Source organism: Symphalangus syndactylus, chromosome 24 (genome assembly GCF_028878055.3).
Source record: "Symphalangus syndactylus isolate Jambi chromosome 24, NHGRI_mSymSyn1-v2.1_pri, whole genome shotgun sequence".
Lineage (NCBI taxonomy): Eukaryota > Metazoa > Chordata > Mammalia > Primates > Hylobatidae > Symphalangus > Symphalangus syndactylus.
Genome location: NC_072446.2, coordinates 40,593,863 through 40,614,350, shown reverse-complemented (window position 1 = coordinate 40,614,350; position 20,488 = coordinate 40,593,863). Strand labels below are relative to the sequence as shown.

Below are 20,488 nucleotides of genomic sequence, written 5' to 3'. Positions count from 1 at the left end.
GAACAATGGTGGGTGAAGGAGGTCTACCCTGAGAGCCAGTGCTGCCTGCCATTATTGGGGCTGTTGTGTCACCCCATCAAGTGTGTGACCCTTGTCTTTGAGTGAAGGGGACAATAGGTGGGAGAGGCGTTTGCAGCCTGCGAGGTGCTGTGCAGATGCATGAGAGCATTGCTGTCTTCCAGAGCTGGGCTGGCAGGTAGAGAAGAAGGAGCAATGTCCTCGGGGGCCCATGGGTGGTGTAGGCAGCACTGTCCAACAGAACTTTCTAGAGGGATGAAAATGGTGGATATCTGTGCTCTCCAATGCGGTGACCACTAGCCACATGCAGGATGTTGAGCACTTGCCACGTGGCTGGTGTGACTGAGGACTGGATTTATAATTTCATATCCTTTTTAAAAATTGTGGGCTGGTAACAGACACATGAAAAAATGCTTATCATCACTGGCCATCAGAGAAATGCAAATCAAAACCACAATGAGATACCATCTCACACCAGTTAGAATGGCAATCATTAAAAAGTCAGGAAACAGCAGGTGCTGGAGAGGATGTGGAGAAATAGGAACGCTTTTACACTGTTGGTGGGACTGTAAACTAGTTCAACCATTGTGGAAGTCAGTGTGGCGATTCCTCAGGGATCTAGAACTAGAAATACCATTTGACCCAGCCATCCCATTACTGGATATATACCCAAAGGATTATAAATCATGCTGCTATAAAGACACATGCACATGTATGTTTAGTGAGGCACTATTCACAATAGCAAAGACATGCAACCAACCCAAATGCCCATCAATGATAGACTGGATTAAGAAAATGTGGCACATATACACCGTGGAATACGATGCTGCCATAAAAAGGATGAGTTCATGTCATTTGTAGGGACATGGATGAAGATGAAAACCATCATTCTCAGCAAACTATCGCAAGGACAGAAAACCAAACACTGCATGTTCTCCCTCATAGGTGGGAACTGAACAATGAGAACATTTGGACACAGGAAGGGGAACATCACACACTGGGGCCTGTTGTGGGGTGGGGGGAGGGGGGAGGGACAGCATTAGGTGATATACCTAATGTAAATTACGCATTAATAGGTGCAGCACAGCAACATGGCACATGTATACCTATGTAACAAACCTCCACGTTGTGCACATGTACCCTAGAACTTAAAGTATAATTAAAAAAAAAATTGTGGGCTAGGCATGGTGGCTCACACCTGTAATCCCAGCACTTTGGGAGGCTGAGGTGGGCGGATCATTTGAAGTCAGTAGTTCGAGACCAGCCTGGCCAGCATGGTGAAACCCCGTCTCTACTAAAAATACAAAAATTAACCGTGGTGGCTCTCACCTGTAATCCCAGCTACTTAGGAGGCTGAGGCACAAGAGTTGCTTGAACCCGAGAGGTGGAGGTTGCAGTGAGCCGAGATGATGCCACTGCACTCCAGCCTGGACAACAGAGCAAGACTCATTCTCAAAAAAAATTGTGGTAAAATATGTAACATGAAATGTACCATTGTAACCTCTTTTAAGTGTGTGGCTTTGTCACATTATGTGCCTTCACATTGTTGTGCAACCACCACCACCACCGCCGTCCATCTCCAGAATGCTTCATCTTCCCAAACTGAAACTCTGTAACTATTAAACACAAGCTCCCCATTCCCTCCTCTCCCCAGCCCCTGGCAACCCCCATCTACCTTCTATCTCTAGGAACTTGACTACTCCAGGTACTCATCTAAGTGGAATCAGACAATATTTGTCCTTTTGTGTCTGGCTTATTTCACTTAGGCTTATGTCTTCGAATTTCATCCATGTTGTAGCATGTAATTTCATTTACTTTTCATCAAGGTAAATGTAAATGGCATCTTGCTGCCAGTGACTGCCCTACTGGGCAGCACCAGTCTAGAGGTTAAACACAGGCTCCGGGCCTAGACCATGTAGGTTCACATCCCAGCAACACTACTGACTGGCTGTGTGACCTTGGACAAGTTACTCTCCCTCTCAGTGCTTCAGCTTCTAATCTGTGAAATGGGAATAACATTAGTACTTACCTGATAGGGTTGATTTAAAGATCCAATGAGCTACCCAAAGTAGTGTCTAACACAATACCTAGTACACAGGAAATGTTCCATAAATAAATGTTCAATTATTATTATTATTACAACTAGGACACAAGAAGCTCTGACAACCAGAAAGATGATATTCCCGTGGAGAACTATGTGGCTCAGCGTTACATTGAAAATCCCTACCTGATAGGAGGTGAGATGGCTGTCTCTGCTCCTGCTCTTCCATTGCATGGTCATCAAACAGTCAGTCAACAAGCTTTGACCAGCAGCCTGCCAAGGGCCCAGCCTGACACCAGGCATGAAGGGATGCATGGAAAGAGATGGGTTCTGCAGTCTCCCACCTCCTAGCCGTTGCCTGTACAGTTCCCTCTGCCCGGCATGTCCATTCCACTCCCTTCTTGGTTCAGGAAAATTCTCCTCCTTTAAAAACCAACTTATTCATGCATTTATCCAACAAATATTATAAAGCACCTACTTGGTGGCAGCACTGCCCTGAATACTGGCTGCCCCCCACCCTGCTCTCCTGGAGCTTACACCCGCGATGAGCAGGCTGCAATAAACCAGAATACAAACCACAGGACAGTCCCATGCAGTGCTGGGTGCTATGAAGTCAGTCAAGCAGGGTAATGGGACAGAGAGTGACATGGGGGCCAGGAGGTGGACATGTGAGCTGAGATCTGAGTGACAACTGGGAATCACTGTGGGTAGATTTGGAGGGAGAGGAATGCAGGGAGGAGGAATCGCAAGGGCAAAAGGCCCTGAGGTGGAACCCAGCCTCCTCCCCGCAACCTTGGCACGTTTCCCCAGGCGGGCCAACATCTGCTTTTCTCACTTGGGCTCTGGGAACTACAGGCACATCAGGCATGCCTGACATCACTGCAATAGTGTTAATGCCAGTTGTCTCCTCCCACGTCCTCTGGCAATTACCTTCCCCAGGGGGCAGCCCCAGGCCTCTTCTCCTCTCTCCCCCATAGTGACCCCATCCTGTCTGTGGCTTAAACACCACCCAAAGGCCAGTGACTCCCAGCTCTCTGTCCCCAGCCGAGACCTTGCCCCTGAACCCCAGATCCTTATGTCCAGCAGCCTGTGACATCCGTCTTGGGCATCTGCCAACCACTCAAACCCAACACATCCCAAATTCTGCCCTCCCATCCATCCACCATGCCTCAGCTTCTCCATCGAGGACACAGCTAGAAGCCAGGAGCCATTCTGGGTGTGTCTCCCTTCCCCCGCCACATCTGGTTCTCACCAAGCTCCCACAAGCTCTTTAATCTGTCTGGCCACTCCTCTCATCTCCACCCCGGGCCTGGCCACCATCCTCTTCCTCGGAGACAACCACGCCCGCCCCCTCACTGGTGCCTGCCGCTGCTCTGCCCACTTCACTCCACCCCAATGTGGCAGCCAGAGGCAGGAGACACCCTTCCGTGGCTTCCCATGGATTGTGAGACAAAACCCCAAAACTGCATGGGACCTGACCTCTGCCAGCCTAACTGACCTCATCTCCTTCCACTCTGCCCTTGGCCCAAGCTCTTTCCCCCTCCAGACTGTTCTTGCAGTTCCTTCTGCCCAAGGTCCTGCACCACTCTGGGCTGGGCAGGCACCTTCTCTCCATGAAGGTCACCACTTCCCATGGGGGTCTTTGACCACTGAGTTTCAAGACTTTCCCCCAAGTTGACCCCCACACACCCCTCGCCCACCTCCCATTATTCTCTCTTTATACGTTGTGCAGTTTTTTTGTTATGTTTTTTTGAGACCATGTCTTGCTCTGTCACCCAGGCTGGAGTGCAGTGTCACGATCATAGCTCATGCAGCCTCCATCTCCTGGGCTCAAGCGATCCTCCTGCCTCAATCTCCAGAGTAGCCGAGACTACAGATGTGCACCACCATGCGAGGCTAATTTTTTTGTAGGCACAGAGTCTCACTATGTTGCTTAGGCTGGTCTTGGATTCCTGGCCTCAAGCGATCCTCCTGCCTGAGCCTCCCAAAGTGTTGGGATCACAGGCATGAGGCACTGCGCCTAGCCGCTTGTGTAGTTTCAGCGGGAGCTTCGTGAAGGCGGGGTTTCCTCTCTCTCCACTGCTATTTTCCCAAAACCTAGCACAATGTCTGACGATCAATATTTGTTGCACAAATTAATTCTTTCCTTGCCTGACAGGCCGCAAGTTTGACCTGCGTGTCTATGTGCTGGTGATGTCGGTGAGTAACGAAGGTGGGGGCCCTCCTCCAGCAGGGGTTAAAGGGTGGCTAGACTAGGGAGATGGGGGGAAGAGGCCTGGGGGCAGCTTGTGTGAGCTTGTCTGGTTTTATCTCTCCCTGGCAGATCCCCGAGGGTCATCTAGGGATAGGGTGGAGGCAGGGAGACTTATCTGAGGTTTGCCATCTTACATGCCCTAAAATCTAGATTTGCCCTCTCTCTGCCCATCCTTATTCATTCGGTCATCCACAGCAGACATTTATTGAGCACTTACTAAGTACCAAGCCCTGGCACTTAGCAGGTTTTATCTCATTCAGGCCTCCTAATAACCCAGAGAGGCAGATTCTATTATTATCCTCCCTTTACAATGAGAGAACAGATACAGAGGTTGTGAACCTTGCCCAAGGTCACACAGTTGGTGAGCAGCAGAGCTGGCATTCAAATCCAGGCAGCCTGGCCTCAGAGCCGACTCTCTTAACCAGGGAGTGGCTATATTCCCTCCACCCATTCATTCCTTCATCCAGCCAATGTTCAAATCTTTTTGCTGGGCACAGGATACGGGGGTGTCCAAGACAGACTCCACCCCTGTCCTCCTGGACTTCACCTTCATTTTATTTCCTTCTGTATCCCCCTCCACCTGGGGAAAGGAGGGGATAGAATCAAAGAAGGCTGGTGTAAAAGCAGGTGCCTGAAGGATTATTTGGGAAAGACATAAGGGCACTCCGGGTGGAGGAAACGATAGGTGCAAGAGCTAGGCGGTGTGAGAGTGCTTATATATATTCCCTTTCCCTTCTCTCTCTCTGTTCCCACCTCTGCCTTAGTACATCCCACTGCGGGCCTGGCTCTACCGGGATGGCTTTGCCCGATTCTCCAACACCCGCTTCACGCTGAACAGCATTGATGACCAGTGTATCCTGGGATCCTGCCTGACCACCCCCGACACACCTACCCCTTCCCACACTCTGGCCAGTCCCAAGTGAACTCCTTTGTCCCACAGGTGTTTGCTGAATGCCTGCTGTGGTCTGGGCGTGGGAGACAGTATATGAGATAGGTCTGGTCCCTTCCCTCTGGGAGCTTCCAGTTTTGTGGGGGTGATTCCATGGGAGAGGCCAACTCTGCTCAGAGCAGCTCACCGCAAACTGCTCTTCCTGACGATAGTTTTGGTGCTAGGCCTAACATTCACATTTACTTATATTCCTAGGGTCGGACAGTTTTAGCCCCTTTGGAGAACATTTGCATCCTTTTATGTGCCTCTTTCTTCAGTGCCTAGTCATTGGCTCACTCATTCATTGAAGTACAATGCTATTTTCACCCATCCGATTGGCAGAAACCAAAAATTTGATAACACACTGTCCTGGCGAGGCTGGGAGAATACATATGTTGCTGGCGGGATTGTAAATTGATTGGTATGACTCCTTTGAAGACAATCTGGCAAAGATCTGTTAAAAGACAAATACACATGCCCTGTGACCCAGCAATTCCCCTTCTGGGATTTTATCATCTTACAAGTATATCTGCAGTATAGGACAAGACAATCTTCAAGGTCATTCACTGCACAGCCTTATTTGTGAGAGAAAAAAATAGGGAACATTGAAATGAATGGCTCCTTTATACAGTGGAATACTATGAAAGCTGTTAAAAAGGAATGGGGAAAGTGCTTTAGGTACTGATAGGAAACAATTTCCGAGATATATTGTTAATTGGGAAAAAACAAAGTATATCTAGAAGAGTGTTTGAAAGTATGTTCTCCTTCATGTTAAAAATTATATCTGGTCAGATGTGGTGGCTCACACCTGTAATTCCAGCACTTTGGAGGCTGAGGCAGAAGGATCACTTGAGGCCAGGAGTTCAAGACCAGCCTGGGCAACATAGTGAGCGCCTGTCTCTGAAAAAAATAAAAATAAAAATAAATTAGCCAGATGTGGTGTCACATGCCTGTACTCCCAGCTACTCAGGAGGCTGAGGTGGGAGGATCACTTGAGCCCAGGAGTTCCAGGCTGCAGTGAGCTGTGATTTTGCCCCTGTATGCCAGTCTGGGTGACAGAGCAAGACTGTATCTCAAAAAAAAATTATATATCTCTCTCTGTCTATATATATATGTTTGCTTATCTGTACATAGACATCTCTGGAAGAACAGACAAGAAGCTGGGTGCAGCAGCTCACACCTGTAATCCCAGCACTTTGGGAGGCCAAGGCAGGTGGATCACCTGAGGTCAAGAGTTGGAGACCAGCCTGACCAACATGGTGAAACCCCATTTCCACTAAAAATATAAAATTAGTTGGGCATTGTGGCACCTGCCTGTAATCCTAGCTACTAGGGAGGCTGAGGCATGAGAATCCCTTGAACCTGGGAGGCAGAGTTTGCAGTGAACCAAGATCACGCCATTGCACTCCAGCTTGGGTGACAGAGCAAGACTCTTGTCTCAAAAAAAAAAAAAAAAAAGAAAAGAAACTGGAAATCTGGAAATAGATGTTGCCTTTGGGAAGAGAAATGTGAGTGGATACAGAGGTAGAAAGGAGATGTTTCCTTACATACATTTTGTGCATTTTAACTTTTGAGCCATGTGAATGTATTATCTGGTCAAAATAGACACATCAAAAGAAGTTTTAAAGATCTTTAGGCCTGAGCCTCAGAAGAAAAGAGGTAGACAATCCAGCAATATTTAGGAGGCAAATGGGCGGGACCAGATGACTTGCACATGGGAAAGATGGAAATGGGGGTGACGCTCCTCAGCTTCAGGTGTGGACAACCCAGCCAATGCTTTTAGCCCATTTGCATCTCTCTGCGTTAATTTCTCCCATTCAGTTGAGTATGTGTCCAAGGTGTTGCATGTGCATTGCCTGCGTGTGAAACTGTGATTAGACCTTTCTGAGTATTTTTTGCAATTTGTTTTTTTCTATTTTGCCAACGTCAGCACTTCCAGTACGTTCATTTTATTTCGTAATTCTAACAAGCATTTATCATATGCGAGTCATCGAGTTTAGTTTAATTGCCACCTACTTTTTTTTTTAACTAAAGTTAAATAATACGTGTAAAGCACTTAGAACAGTGGCTGGCCCAGAGTGACCTCTCAGTAAATGTTAGTGGTCCTCCTCTCCCACTTAAAAATGTTTGCACAGCTCTGGGCATCATGGGGACTTTTTAAACAAATCAAGCCCTCTCCCGGGGCTAGTTTCTAGTTAATGAGGCTTTGCTGTTTTCACAGTGAGTAAATACACATTTTCCACCCCTTCTTTTATATTGTTTTAAATTTTTAATCTTGAAATATTAATAGAAAATAATTTTCTATAAATAGAAAACCTCAGGAAAGACTATAACAACCCATGCATTTACCATCCAGATTTAACAGATTAATATTTTATCATATTCGCATCAGATATTACATACCAACTTTTAAAATAATTTTGGATCACAAAATAATAAACATTTTTAACCTGACTTTATTATATATAATATATATAGTTTATACATAATTATTCAAATATATATTTGCATATAGTATATCTATACATACACAATACAAAAATATTCATTGAAACACTGTATATAATAGTATACAGTCATCACCATTGATGCCTTAAATCTCCCTTGAGGGAAGGTGAAATGAATGATAAAGCATCTATGTGATGTTGTGCATCTGTTGAAAGCAATGAGCTAGGTCGAAATATCATGACATAGAAAGGTATCTAAAACGGATGATTAAGTGAAAAACAAAATGTAAGATGGAGAACCTGGTATATTCATGTTCCCATTTTTGCCTTTAAGGAAGAATGTTTCTGTTTAAGAAAAAGTATGAAAGGATGTTCATGATTCACTAATCTATCTTACTGATTGATTGACAGTTTCCCTCTCTGTTGCCCCCGATTGAGTACAGTGGCGGGATCACAGCTCTTTGCAGCCTTGAACTCCTGGGCTCAAGTGAACCTCCCACCTCAGCCTCCTGTGTAGCTGAGACCACAGGCACATGCCACTATGCCTGGCTAACTTGTTTCTTGTAGCAATGAGTTCTCGCTATGTTGCCCAGGCTGGTCTCAAACTCCTAGGCTCAAGAGTGTGACCTTGATTCAACAGTTTGAATCCTCCCACCTTGATCTTCCAAGGTGCTGGGATTACAGGCATGAGCCACCGTGCCCAGCCTCACTAATCTATTAACTCTGAAAACTGCAGAGAATTAGAATCAGGTCAGGAAACATTTATTTTAAACTTTATACATGTCTATTATGAATTGTTTCTACAATGGATAGGCCTTTAATAATAAAATAATAAAACATTGAAAGGATATAGTTTTATAATAAAAGTGGTATAGCTCGTGAAAATCAAATCAGAAAATTCAGAACAGTACAAAGAGAAAACTTCTCTAGGCATATTTTCTAGCAAAAACTTCTTACTATTTTGGTGTATTTCCTCCCAGGCTCATTTGTAGGGAATTTTGTTGTCATTCACCTTTTATATATAAATGATCCCACTGTATAAATATAATCTTTTCTTGCACTAAACATTATCAGCAGTATTTTCCTTGTAGACTTTTTTTTTTTCATTAACAAAAATATTCCACTGAGTAGGTTTCCTGGTTTTCTAATCCCCCATGCTGCAGGCATTTGGGAAGTATTCAATTTCTTGCTATAGTGACACATAATGCTGCAAAGGAACATATTTCTTCATAAACCTTTTACAGCATTTAAGATTTTTCCTTTGGATGGTGTCACAAAGGTGTAAATACTGAGTCAAGCCCATCTGGCCAGATTGCTTCCCAGAAGAGTCCTTTTATCTTTTTACCCTCGCTGGGCGTGGTGGCTCACGCCTGTAATCCTAGCACTTTGGGAGGCTGAGGCAGTCAGATCACTTGAGGTCAGGAGTTCGAGACCAGCCTGGCCAACATGGTGAAACCTGATCTCTACTAAAAATACAAAAATTAGCCAGGTGTGGTGGCAGGCACCTGTAATCCCAGCTACTCGGGAGGCTGAGGCAGGAGAATCGCTTGAACCCGGGAGGTGGAGGTTGCAGTGAGCCGAGATTGTGCCACTGCACTCCAGCCTGGGCAACAGAGCAAGACTCTGTCTCAAAAATAAATAAAAATAAATAAATAAATAAATAAAAATAAAATATTTTTATGCTCCTATTGACTGGTCCATTTCATCCCAACTCCCCAGTCCTGGGGACAATTGTTTTAAACAGCCATTTCTGAAATGACTGGGCACATCTAGGTGAAGCAGATAGGGGCATTCATTATATGATTCTTGCAAATATTCTGTGAGTTTTGAAGTTTTCAAAATGAAAAGATTTTTAAAATGCCACTGACTTGATGAGGAAGCAGAGTTTTGCCTTAGAATTAGCATTTCTTCCAATTTTCATTTTCCCCCATTTGCATGCCTTTGAAATTATGTATCTTCTATTACTAGGAACTTTGAGCTTTTTCCCAGATGGGGTCCTACTAGCTTTATTTTCTCTTTTATGTTTGTCCATATCCTTTACTTAGTAAATAAACAGTCATACTTTTTATTGTTAATTCATGTGGGATTTTCATGTGACAGAAACAGACTATTGCATTTGCTACACATCCTTTCTGTGGTCACTGATTTTTTAATTTTTGTATTGACATCTGTTCATTTTTATTTTCAGATGCTTGATGGCTTACTTGTCCATTGGTTTCCTCTGTGATTTTTACCATCATTTCTAAACTAAGAAGTCTTTTTCTCCTAAAGATTTCACAGTGAATCAGTTCTGTTTCTCTGTGGATTTACTTTGATTGTATGTTTACTCTGCTACTTGACCATTGGTCCATTGAGACCTGGTTTTAGGTTCCTCTCTAGAGATGGGAGGCTCTGAGGTTGGCTGACCCATCTCTCACCCCTTTCTTTTAGCCTCTGCTTCTCCTCTGCTCCTAAGGAGGCCTGCTGTCTCCTCCACAGCAGGTAGGAGCAGTGTGTGAAGTGTGAAGTTCTGGGAGCCGTGCTTCCTTTATCTGAAGAGAGCTATTCCCCCTCTTCAGCCAGTAACTTACTTTGCCCCAGCATCCTCTTTTCCTTTTTTTTTTTCGAGACAGAGTCTTGCTCTGTTGCCCAGGCTGGAGTGCAGTGGCACAGTCACGGTTCACTACAGCCTCCATCTCCTGGGCTGAAGCGATCTTCCTACCTCAGCCTCCCTTGTAGCTGGGACCACAGGCACGCACCACCATGCCCAGCTAATTTTTAAGTTTTTTGTAGAGACTGGTCTCACTGTGTTGCCCAGGCTGGTCTCAAACTCCTGGGCTCAAGCAATCCTCCTGCCTTGCCCTTCCAAAGTGCTGGGATTACAGGCATGAGCCACTGCACCTGGCCTTCTCTTATCCTATTTTTTATAGCAGCTTTATTTGGCCATAATATCTTCATATATTGAGATATATATTGAGCTTTACTGAGATATAATTCACATATCATACAATTTACCCAGTTAAAGCATGCAATGAAATGGCTTTTATCGTATCCACACAACCATTACCACAATCAGTTTTAGAAAATTTCTTTTTTTTGAAACAGGGTCTCCCTATATTGTTTATGCTGGTCTCGAACTCATGGGCTCAAATGATCCTCCCATTTCAGCCTCCTGAGTAGTGGATACTATAGGCGTGAGCCACCATGCCCAGCTATTTTAGAACATTTTTGTCATCTCCCCAAAGAAATTCCATACCCATTACCCGTCATCCCCTATTCCTCCCTAGACTCCTCTCCCAGGCCTTTGCAGCCACTTACTGTCTCTGTGGATTTGCCTATTTTGGACATTTCATATAAATGGAATCATACACTATGCAGTCTTTTGCGTCTGACTTCTTTCACTTGGCTTGTTTCTAAGGTTCTTCTATGTTGTAGCATGGATCAGTACTTCATATTTCTTTTTGTTTGTTTTTTTGAGACCAAGTTTTGCTCTTGTTGCCCAGGCTGGAGTGCAGTGGCACCATCTTGGCTCACTGCAACCTGTGCCTCCTGGGTTTAAATGATTCTCCTGCCTCAGCCTCCCAAGTAGCTGGGATTACAGGTGCCCGCCACCATGCCCGGCTAATTTTTTTGTATTTTTAGTAGAGATGGGGTTTCATCATGTTGGCCAGGCTGGTCTTGAACTCCTGATCTCGGGTGATCCGCCCGTCTCAGCCCCCCAAAGTGCTGGCATTACAGGCATGAGCCACTGTGTCTGGCCTTTCATATTTCTTTATTGCCAAATAATATTCCTTGTATAGATATATCACATTTAGTAAAATGGGTATACCATTTTATCCATTGATGGCATTGGAGTTGTTTCTACTTTTTGGCTATTATGAAAAATGCTGCTATAAAAATTTCATGTACAAGTTTTTGTGTGGACATATGTTTTCATTTATTTTTCTTTTTCTTTTTTGAGACAGAGTCTCGCTCGGTCCCCCAGGCTGGAGTGCAGTGGTGCAGTCTTGGCTCACTGCAACCTCTGCCTCCCAGGTTCAAGTGATTCTCATGCCTCAGCCTCCTGAGTAGCTGAGACTACAGGCATGCGCCACCACACCTAATTTTTGTATTTTTAGTAGAGATGAGGTTTCGCCACGTTGGCCAGGCTGGTCGCAAACTCCTGACCTCAAGTGATCCACCTGCCTCGGCCTCCCAAAGTGCTGGGATTACAGGCATGAGCCACCGCGCCCAGCCTGTTTCCATTTCTCTTGAGTATATATCTAGGAGTGGATTTGCTGGTCACATAATAATTCTATGTTTAACTTTTTGAGGAAACTGTAAACTGTTTTCCAAGGTGCTGCATGATTTTACATTTCCACTAGTATTGTTTGAGGGTTCCAATTTCTTTATATCCTCGTCAACACTTGTTATTTTGTATTTTTTGAGACAAGTTCTTGCTCTGTTGCCCAGGCTGGAGTGCAGTGGTGTGATCTCGGCTCACTGCAGCCTCGACTTCCCCGGGCTCAAATGATCCTCCCACCTCAGTCCCTCAAGTAGCTGGGACTATAGATGCTTGCTTCCTCACCTGGCTAATTTTCGTATTTTGTGTACATACAGGGTTTCACCCTGTTGCCCAGGCTGGTCTTGAACTCCTGGACTCAAGTGACCTGCCTGTCTTGACCTCCCAAAGTGCTAGGATTACAGGCGTGGCCACCATGCCTGGCCAATACTTGCTATTATCCGTCTTTTTCATTTATAGCCATCCTAGTGGATGTGCAGTGGTTTTGATTGGCATTTCCCTGATGACTAATTATACTGAGCACCTTTTATGTGCTTGTGGCCACTTATAAATCTCTTCAAATCCTTTGCCCATTCTTAAATTGGATTATCTTTTTATTGTTGAGTTATAAGAATCCTGTATGTATTCTGGATACTAGTCCATTATTAGATACATTATTTACAAATATTTTTTCTCATTCTGTGGGTTTTCTTTTACTTTTTGATAATTTCCATTGAAGCACAGAAGTTTTTAATTTCGATAAAGTTGAATTTATCTATTTTTTCTTTTGCCACCTGTGCTTTTGGTGTTATATCTAAGAAGATCTGCCTACTCAAGGTCACAGTGACTTATTCCTCTATTTTTCTCTATGAATTTCATAGTTTTGCCTCTTATATTTAGGTCTGTGGTCCATTCAAAATTCATTTTTGGGCTGGGCGCAGTGGCTCATGCCTGTAATCCCAGCACTTTGGGAGGCCAAGGCAGGTGGATTGCTTGAGGTCAGGAGTTTGAGACCAGCCTGGGCAACATGTTGAAACCCTGTCTCTGCAAAAAATACATAAAAAATTTGGGCCAGGCATTATGCCTGTAATCCCAGTACTTTGGGAGGCTGAGGCAGGTGGATCACCTGAGGTCAGGAGTTCCAGACCAGCCTGGCCAACATGGTGAGACCCTGTTTCTACTAAAAATACAAAAACTAGCCGGGCGTGGTGGTGCTTGCCTGTAGTCCCAGCTATTTGGGAGGCTTAGGCAGGAGAATCGTTTGAATCCGGGAGGCAGAGGTTGCAGTGAGATGAGATGGCACCACTGCACTCCAGCCTGGGTGACAGAGCAAGACCCTGTCTCAAAAAAAAAAAAAAAAAAAAGCTCTAAAGATAGACGTCTAGGAAAAAGATGCTAAAGAGGATACTCACCTTCTCCAGAGAGGCTGAAACCACCCTACTCTGTTCAATACACCACAAACTGGAAGAACCGTACATTTAGGGGAATTAGACTTGGAGTCAGAGACCTAGAACCTCTACCTACCCAACTGAGAAATGCCCCAAGTAAGTCCTGGAGAAAGTCAGGTCTTATGGTCATTTCATGAGGTTTGGTACTGGGTGTGGTGGCTCACACCTGTACTCCCAGCACTCTGGAGGCCTAGGCGGGTGGATTACTTGAGGTCAGGAGTTTGAGATTGGCCTGGCCAACATGGTGAAACCCCATCTCTACTAAAAATACAAAAATCAGCTGGGCATGGTGTCGGGCACCTGTAATCCCCGCTACTTAGGAGGCTGAGGGAGGAGAATTGCTTGAGCTCAGGAGGCAGAGGTTGCAGTGAGCTGAGATTGCGCCACTGCACTCCAGTCTGGGCAAAAGACTATGTCTCAAAACAAACAAACAACAAGGTTTGGGGAAGCCATCCTGCTTAGCTGTGGGGTGAAGATGTTGAGGAAGGGGTATTCTGAATGGTGGTCACTTAACTTCTCTGAGCCTCCATGGTCTCATCTGTGAGATGGGAATAATTTGGGGAACAAATGAGATAATGTGTGTAAACATGCTCTGTAAGCTGCAAAGTGCTGCTGATGTCACTGGTGGTGACGATGGTGATGGTACTGAGAGGCCAAATCTCAGGGCTGGGCCTTCCAAGGCCACCCTGACCCTATCCCAGTGCTGGATCCCTTTGCCAATATTCCTACAAAGTGGCCGCCCAGCCTGGAGCCCTCTAGTGACGGACAGCCTAGTGTGTCCTGAGATGGTTGTTCTGTATTTGGTTCTTTACTTGTTAGAACCACTCCTCTTGAATTAAAAAAAAAAATCATAATATAACACAAAGGTTAAAAAAGAAAAGAAAAGAAAAACCGTAGTATAATAGCAGCTATGCCAGGCACTGGAAGAGGCACAGTATTTAACCTTTTGAAAAATCCTGTGAGGTCAATATACTGCTATGTACCCCCATTACAAGGTGGGGAAATAGGCCCAGGGAAGTGAAATGGCTTTTCAGGAGCCCACAGCCAGGAAGGATGCAGGCAGGATTTGAATCCAGGCCCATCTGACTCCAAAGCTCACACACACACAACCATGGAGCTATTTCGTAGCCTTCCCCATCAATTCCCAAGCAAGGTCTCAGTTCAGTCCTGGGGACTTCGTGGCGCAGGGCTCACCCTTTTTGTTCACACTGACCCTTGACCACCACCCTCTCCCAGATGTTCACCTCACCAACGTGGCTGTGCAAAAAACATCTCCTGACTACCACCCAAAGAAGGTGAGGAAGCCGGGCTTGGCTCTGCACGGGTACAGCCCTCTGGGGCCAGGTCGGGGTGGGGAGGGTGGAGTGGCAAGGAGCCCAGGACAGGCCTGTCTGAGGCTGTGTTCACCAGTGAGGCAGGCCTGCCCATCCCACTTGCAGGGCTCAGGGTGGGACTACAAATGGAGGCCCACATATCGTGTGTCTCAGTATTTAAAAGTTGCAAATCACACTAACACACACCTAAACAAAATATGTCCTATCCTCCTACCTTGACAGATATCTTCTATTGGTCAATGGATTAATCGATTAATGTAATGTATCATACAGATATATTTTATCTTTCTGTCTATGTAAAATAACCTGCAAGGCCAGGTTCAAATACAGAATTCTCAGACTTCTCAGAGTCAAGGGCCAGATCAAGGGGACACAGGAGAGCAGGTCCCCAGCTCACACCTGTTCCCTTCTCTTCCCTCCCCAGCTCCATCCCACACAGTGGGGCCCTTGTGCATACACACCCCTGAAAATGGCAGCCTGTTGGGCACTCCTTGGCCTTGGGATGCACACATGGTCAGTGTGGTCTGTCCTCAGCAAGTCAGCCTCAGGAAAGGGGCCTACACAGGCCATGTGGGCAGGGACTTCTGGGGTCCTGCATAGCCAGTCCTCTTAGACATGAAGAATTTTTGCCCCTCAAAGAGGGGCACACCTGGGGTCATCCTAATTATAGGGCTCAGGGCTGGGCCCCTCTTGCCCAGGTCTAAGGGAAACACTGAGAGCAATTTTGTAGGGGTCCTAGCAGGCCAGGTCCTGACTAACTGAGGCTCCTCTCTTGACCCGGCTGCCCGGGGCCCAGGGCTGCAAGTGGATGCTGCAGCGCTTCCGGCAGTACCTGGCATCCAAACACAGGCCCGAGGCAGTGGAGACGCTCTTCAGGGACATCGACAACATCTTTGTCAAAAGCCTGCAGAGTGTGCAGAAGGTGATCATCAGTGACAAGCACTGCTTTGAGCTGTACGGCTATGACATACTCATCGACCAGGACCTCAAGCCGTAAGTGGGTGGGTGGGAGAGCCAGGAGGTCATAGTTTGCATACTCGGCACCCAGACTGCCCAGGTTTGAATCCCAGCTCTGCCAATTCCTAATTGTATAACCTTGTGCACACTTACATTTTCTGTGCCTCAGTTTGCCCATTTGTAAATGGGGTTGGTCATGACAGGATCTATCCATAGGTCATTATAGGATGGTTATGAGGAAGAAGTGAGATATAGTCTGTAGAGCACTGAGGACCGAGCCTGGCACTGGGAGGCCTTTCCTGATCATCTGCTGAGTCAGGAATTCTCCCCTATACCAAGCAAGAAACTTCCCCTCTGTAAGTCTTGGAGCTTTGAAGATGCAAAGCGCCATATAATGGAATATTGTTACAATGTCGATCTCTGCCAAGACTTTAATCCACTCCCAAGATGCCCGTGGATGAGGTTGAGCTGACGAATAGAACAAGCTGGACCTGGCAGGGACCACCATGATGGCCACACATGATGCAACAGGACACAGAAGCCCAATGAGGGTCAGGGAGCTTGAGGTCATGTAGCAAGTCAAGGGCAAAGCCAGGCCCAGGGCCCAAGGACCTGGGCTGAGCTGCTCCCCACCAGCACTGCCAGCTCCAGGAGCCAACCCCCTATTCAGGGTCACCATGTAAGTGTTGAGGGGATTTCTAAGCCAGGAGGAGGAGCCCTAGAGCAAGACCTAAGTCAGGCCCTCGCTCAAGGGAAACAGGGTCCCGGGACCAGCAGGTCTCTCTCCTTTGTCCCCTGCAGCAGGATGTAACTGCTGGCATTAAGGTGGACCTGGTGGGGGAATAAGCCCTGGCCCGTGCTTGGACACCAGCTACTGCAGGAAGCACTGGAGCATCCACTTGCAGCCCTGGGGCCTGGGTAGTCAGGCTGGGGGAGGGACCTCAGTTAATCGCCACCCGGCCTGCTGAGACCCCTAAACAACTGCCCTCAGTGCTGCCCTTAGGCCTGGACAAGAGGGGTCCAGCCCTGAGTATTGTGATTAGGATGACTCCGGCTGTGCCCTCTGTGTGGGCAAAAATTCTGCAGGTCCAAGAGGACTGGCTGCACAGGACCCCAGGTGGCTATGTCACCCCTCAGAGCTTCAGTTTCCTCATTTGTAAAATGGGAAACACCATGTCTACCTCTCCAAGTTGTTAGAGTAATTTTTGCTGTATAGTGGAAAGGGGTTTGGTCTCCCACAGACCTGCTGGGTGAGCCTTTCCCTCTCTGGGCCCCAGCTTCCTCTCTGTAAAAGGATGGGGTTGAACAAGATAAGAGGTGGCTAGTGGGAGGACTTTGGGCTGCTTTTGGCCTGTAGATACTTTGAATTTGGCCTTTAGACTGTTTTTAATTTTAATTTATTGACAGGCTCTAAAATTTGGAAGATGTTTACATAAAAATCAGAATTACCAAGTACAGTGACTCAAGCACCTATAATAATAATACCAACTACTCAGGAGGCTGAGGCAGGAGGATGACTTGAGGCCAGGGGTTCAAGGCTGCAGAGAGCTAAGATTGCACCACTGCTCTCTAGCCTGAGTGACAGAGCCAGATTCTGACTCTTTAAAAAAAAAATGTCAATTTTTGGCTTTTCTGGAAAAATCAGGTGATCTCACAATTCTGGACTCACATTCCCACAGGGCAGCACTCTCCTGGGGCTGGCCACAGCCACCCCTTTAGACTTGGAATGCCCTCTCCAGCTCACCACAGTCTCTACCCCTCCCCACTGCTTCCCAACCCCTGACACAGCAGGTTGGGTGCCACCTACAGTGTGCAAATTTTCACTAAGAAAGGGAAGTTTTTCTTGCATTCACATCTCTGTTGGAAGAAGGGAAAACAGTAACACCACGAAAGCACCATAATCATTCCTATGCCAGCTTTCTACATTTGAGTTACCTTTCTTCAAAGTGGAAAGGTGGCTCACGCCTGTAATTCCAGCACTTTGGGAGGCTGAGGCGGGTGGATCATCTGAGGTCAGGAGTTTGAGACCAGCTCGACCAATATGGTGAAACCCCATCTCTACTAAAAATACAAAGAAATTAGCTGGGTGTGGTGGCAGGCATCTGTAATCCCAGCTATTCAGGAGGCTGAGGCAGGAGAATCGCTTGAACCTGGGAGGCAGAGGTTGCAGTGAGCTGAGATCATGCCATTGCACTCCAGCCTGGGCAACAAGAGCAAAACTCCCTCTCCAAAAAAAAAAAAAAAAAAAAAAAAAAAAGGGGGGAGGGGGCTGGGCACAGTGGCTCCCATCTGTAATCCCAGCACTTTGGGAGGCTGAGGCAGGAGGATGACTTGAGGCCAGGAGTTTGAGACTAGCCTGGGCAACCTAGCAAGACCCTAACTCTATAAAAATAATTTTAAAAAATAGAAAGGTAGAGGGAGTAGCCTGGATTGAATTGACGGTGGGGTCCATGCATCCATCTAGCCTCTCAGTGAAATCCTAGGGGCTCCAGGGACCGAGTAACCCTAAGACTCTCTACTCCCCTCCATTCCCAGGTGGCTCCTGGAGGTCAATGCGTCCCCATCACTGACAGCCAGCAGCCAGGAAGATTATGAGCTCAAGACCTGCCTCCTGGAAGACACCCTGCATGTCGTGGACATGGAAGCGAGGTGAGGGAGGGCAGCCTTGATCACATGTCCTCGTACATGACAACTGAGGCTCCCACCAAAGAAGAGGGGGAGCTTAGAACCTTGGGGCCTGAGTGGCCCTCAGCGATGGCTCTGGCCTGCCCCACCACTTTATAGATGGAGAAGCTGAGATGTCCACAGAGGATGGGGTCCTGACCCAAGGACTTGACCTCTCCAGGGCAGAGCAGGGCCAACTACAGCTTTCTGAGACAGTCCAGCAGGATTTCCTCGAAACCTCCAGACTGTGGGGCTCTGGACTAGTCACATCACCTTTCTGAGCTTCAGCTTCCTCATCTGTAAAATAGGAAATGCCATGTCTACCTCTCAGAGTTGTTAGATTAATTTACAAAGATAATTTACTATCTAGCGCCTAGCTAACAGTAAGTGCTCAATACAAAGCTATTGTTTTAACAATGTGCAATAGCAGAAAAAAAAAACCAAAAAACCCAGAGCTACTTTTAGGAATGGGTGAATCCAGGTGCTCAATGTTGGCTGTTCTATTCTCTCTCTCTCTTTCTCTCTCTCTCTCTGTCTCTCTCCCTCCCTCCCTCCCTCCCTCCCTTCTCTTTCCTCTGTATTAGCTTTTCCCCAGTTATTCCAGCAGAAGTTTGAGGGCTGATTCTCTTTGCTGGGAACTGGGACACATTCCCATTCCTAAACCACTCATCGTGACTCTGCTTGGCCAGGCATAGTTCTTGTGCCCACCTCCTAGGGAGTGGGGTCAACCCCACATGAGCCATGGGGTGAGGGAGGGAGGAGTGGTTCTCAAAGGAAAACCCAAGGTACTCTTGGACTGAAAGGTGAAATGGATGCTGAGCAGGCAGAAACCTCAGGTATCCACTATTCCTACCATCACCTATTCATTCAACAAACATCTGAGCCCTGCTCTGTACCAGGCCCTGTGCCATACCCTGCGGACACAGTAAGGAACACAACAGAACTAGTCCCTGCCTTTATGGAGTTTAAGGTCTGAGGAGGAAAGGAGACTTTAAACCAGAAATCACAAATAGTACCCCGGGGTGGTGGCTCACCCCTGTAATCCCAGCACTTTGGGAGGCCGAGGCAGGCAGATCACTTGAGGTCAGGCGTTTGAGACCATCCTGGCCGACACGGTGAAACCCCGTGTCTACTAACAATACAAAAATTAGCCGGGTGTGGTGGTGTGCGTCTGTAGTCCCAGCTACTCGGAAGGCTGAGTCAGGAGAATCACTTGAACTGGGAGGCAGAAGTTGCAGTGAGCCAAGATCGTGCCATTGCACTCCAGCCTGGGTGACAGAGAGAGACTCTGTCTCAAAACAAGAACAAAAACAAACAAACAAAAAAACCAAATAGGGGCATGTTACCAAGAGCAAGTAGGAGGAGCCTTGGGGGAAAAATGGGAACAACCCCTCAGAGACCTACATAGGCACCTGGGAAACAGCCAATGAATGATTGGGGAAAAGGACTTCTGAGGGACGGACATCAGTCGGGCTCAAGGAGGGATCAGGGACCTTGCTTGGGTCTTAGGGCCCTGCCAGGTGCACCTTCATTAACCCTGTGGGCCTCCTTCCTTTCCAGGCTCACAGGAAGGGAGAAGCGAGTTGGGGGCTTTGACCTCATGTGGAATGATGGCCCTGTTAGCAGAGAAGAGGGGGCTCCTGACCTGTCGGGAATGGGAAACTTTGTGACCAACACACACCTCGGTATGTAGGGCCAGGTGGGGAGTGGGCACAAGGGATGGGGTCATGGGAGGTACCAGGTAGTCTAGGAGGCAGCTTGGGATAGTGGTTAGATTGTTTGAATTCAATCTGCAACTTACCAGCTGTGTGACCTTGGGCAAGGGACTTAACCTCTGTTCCTCGTTTTTAAACTTGGTTTCTAAAAAGTGAAAACTTTCCCTGATTATAAAATAAGGATTCACACTCATTGTAGAATATTCGAAAATTAGAGAAAAAAATAAAAAACATCCAGACATAACCATCTTTAACAATCTGGTGTATTTCCTTCCAGTTCTTAAAAAATGCATATATTCATACTTTTTCTTTTATAAAATTGGCATTGGGCTAGAGTTTTGAATCCCACTTTTCCCCTTGGCATTTTTCATTCAAGCATATTAAGAGCCTCCCTCTTAAATGCACTTTTTGGTCCAGTCCGGATGAAATCTTTTACATACCT

The 20,488-nt window shown here is 46.6% G+C and overlaps 1 protein-coding gene across 4 annotated transcripts in view; it reads left to right on the top strand.

The window, feature by feature from the left end:
• Window positions 1–20,488, top strand: part of TTLL9 (tubulin tyrosine ligase like 9) — a 75,348-nt gene that overhangs the window by 51,471 nt on the left and 3,389 nt on the right. For all 4 annotated transcript variants that reach the window (XM_055266302.2, XM_055266303.1, XM_055266301.2 and 1 more), the window contains 7 exons: window positions 2,165–2,255; window positions 4,218–4,258; window positions 5,078–5,165; window positions 14,613–14,671; window positions 15,507–15,703; window positions 18,203–18,316; window positions 19,892–20,016. In XM_055266302.2, coding sequence (XP_055122277.1) covers window positions 2,165–2,255; window positions 4,218–4,258; window positions 5,078–5,165; window positions 14,613–14,671; window positions 15,507–15,703; window positions 18,203–18,316; window positions 19,892–20,016 — 715 coding nt within the window. The remainder of the gene's footprint in view (window positions 1–2,164; window positions 2,256–4,217; window positions 4,259–5,077; window positions 5,166–14,612; window positions 14,672–15,506; window positions 15,704–18,202; window positions 18,317–19,891; window positions 20,017–20,488) is intronic.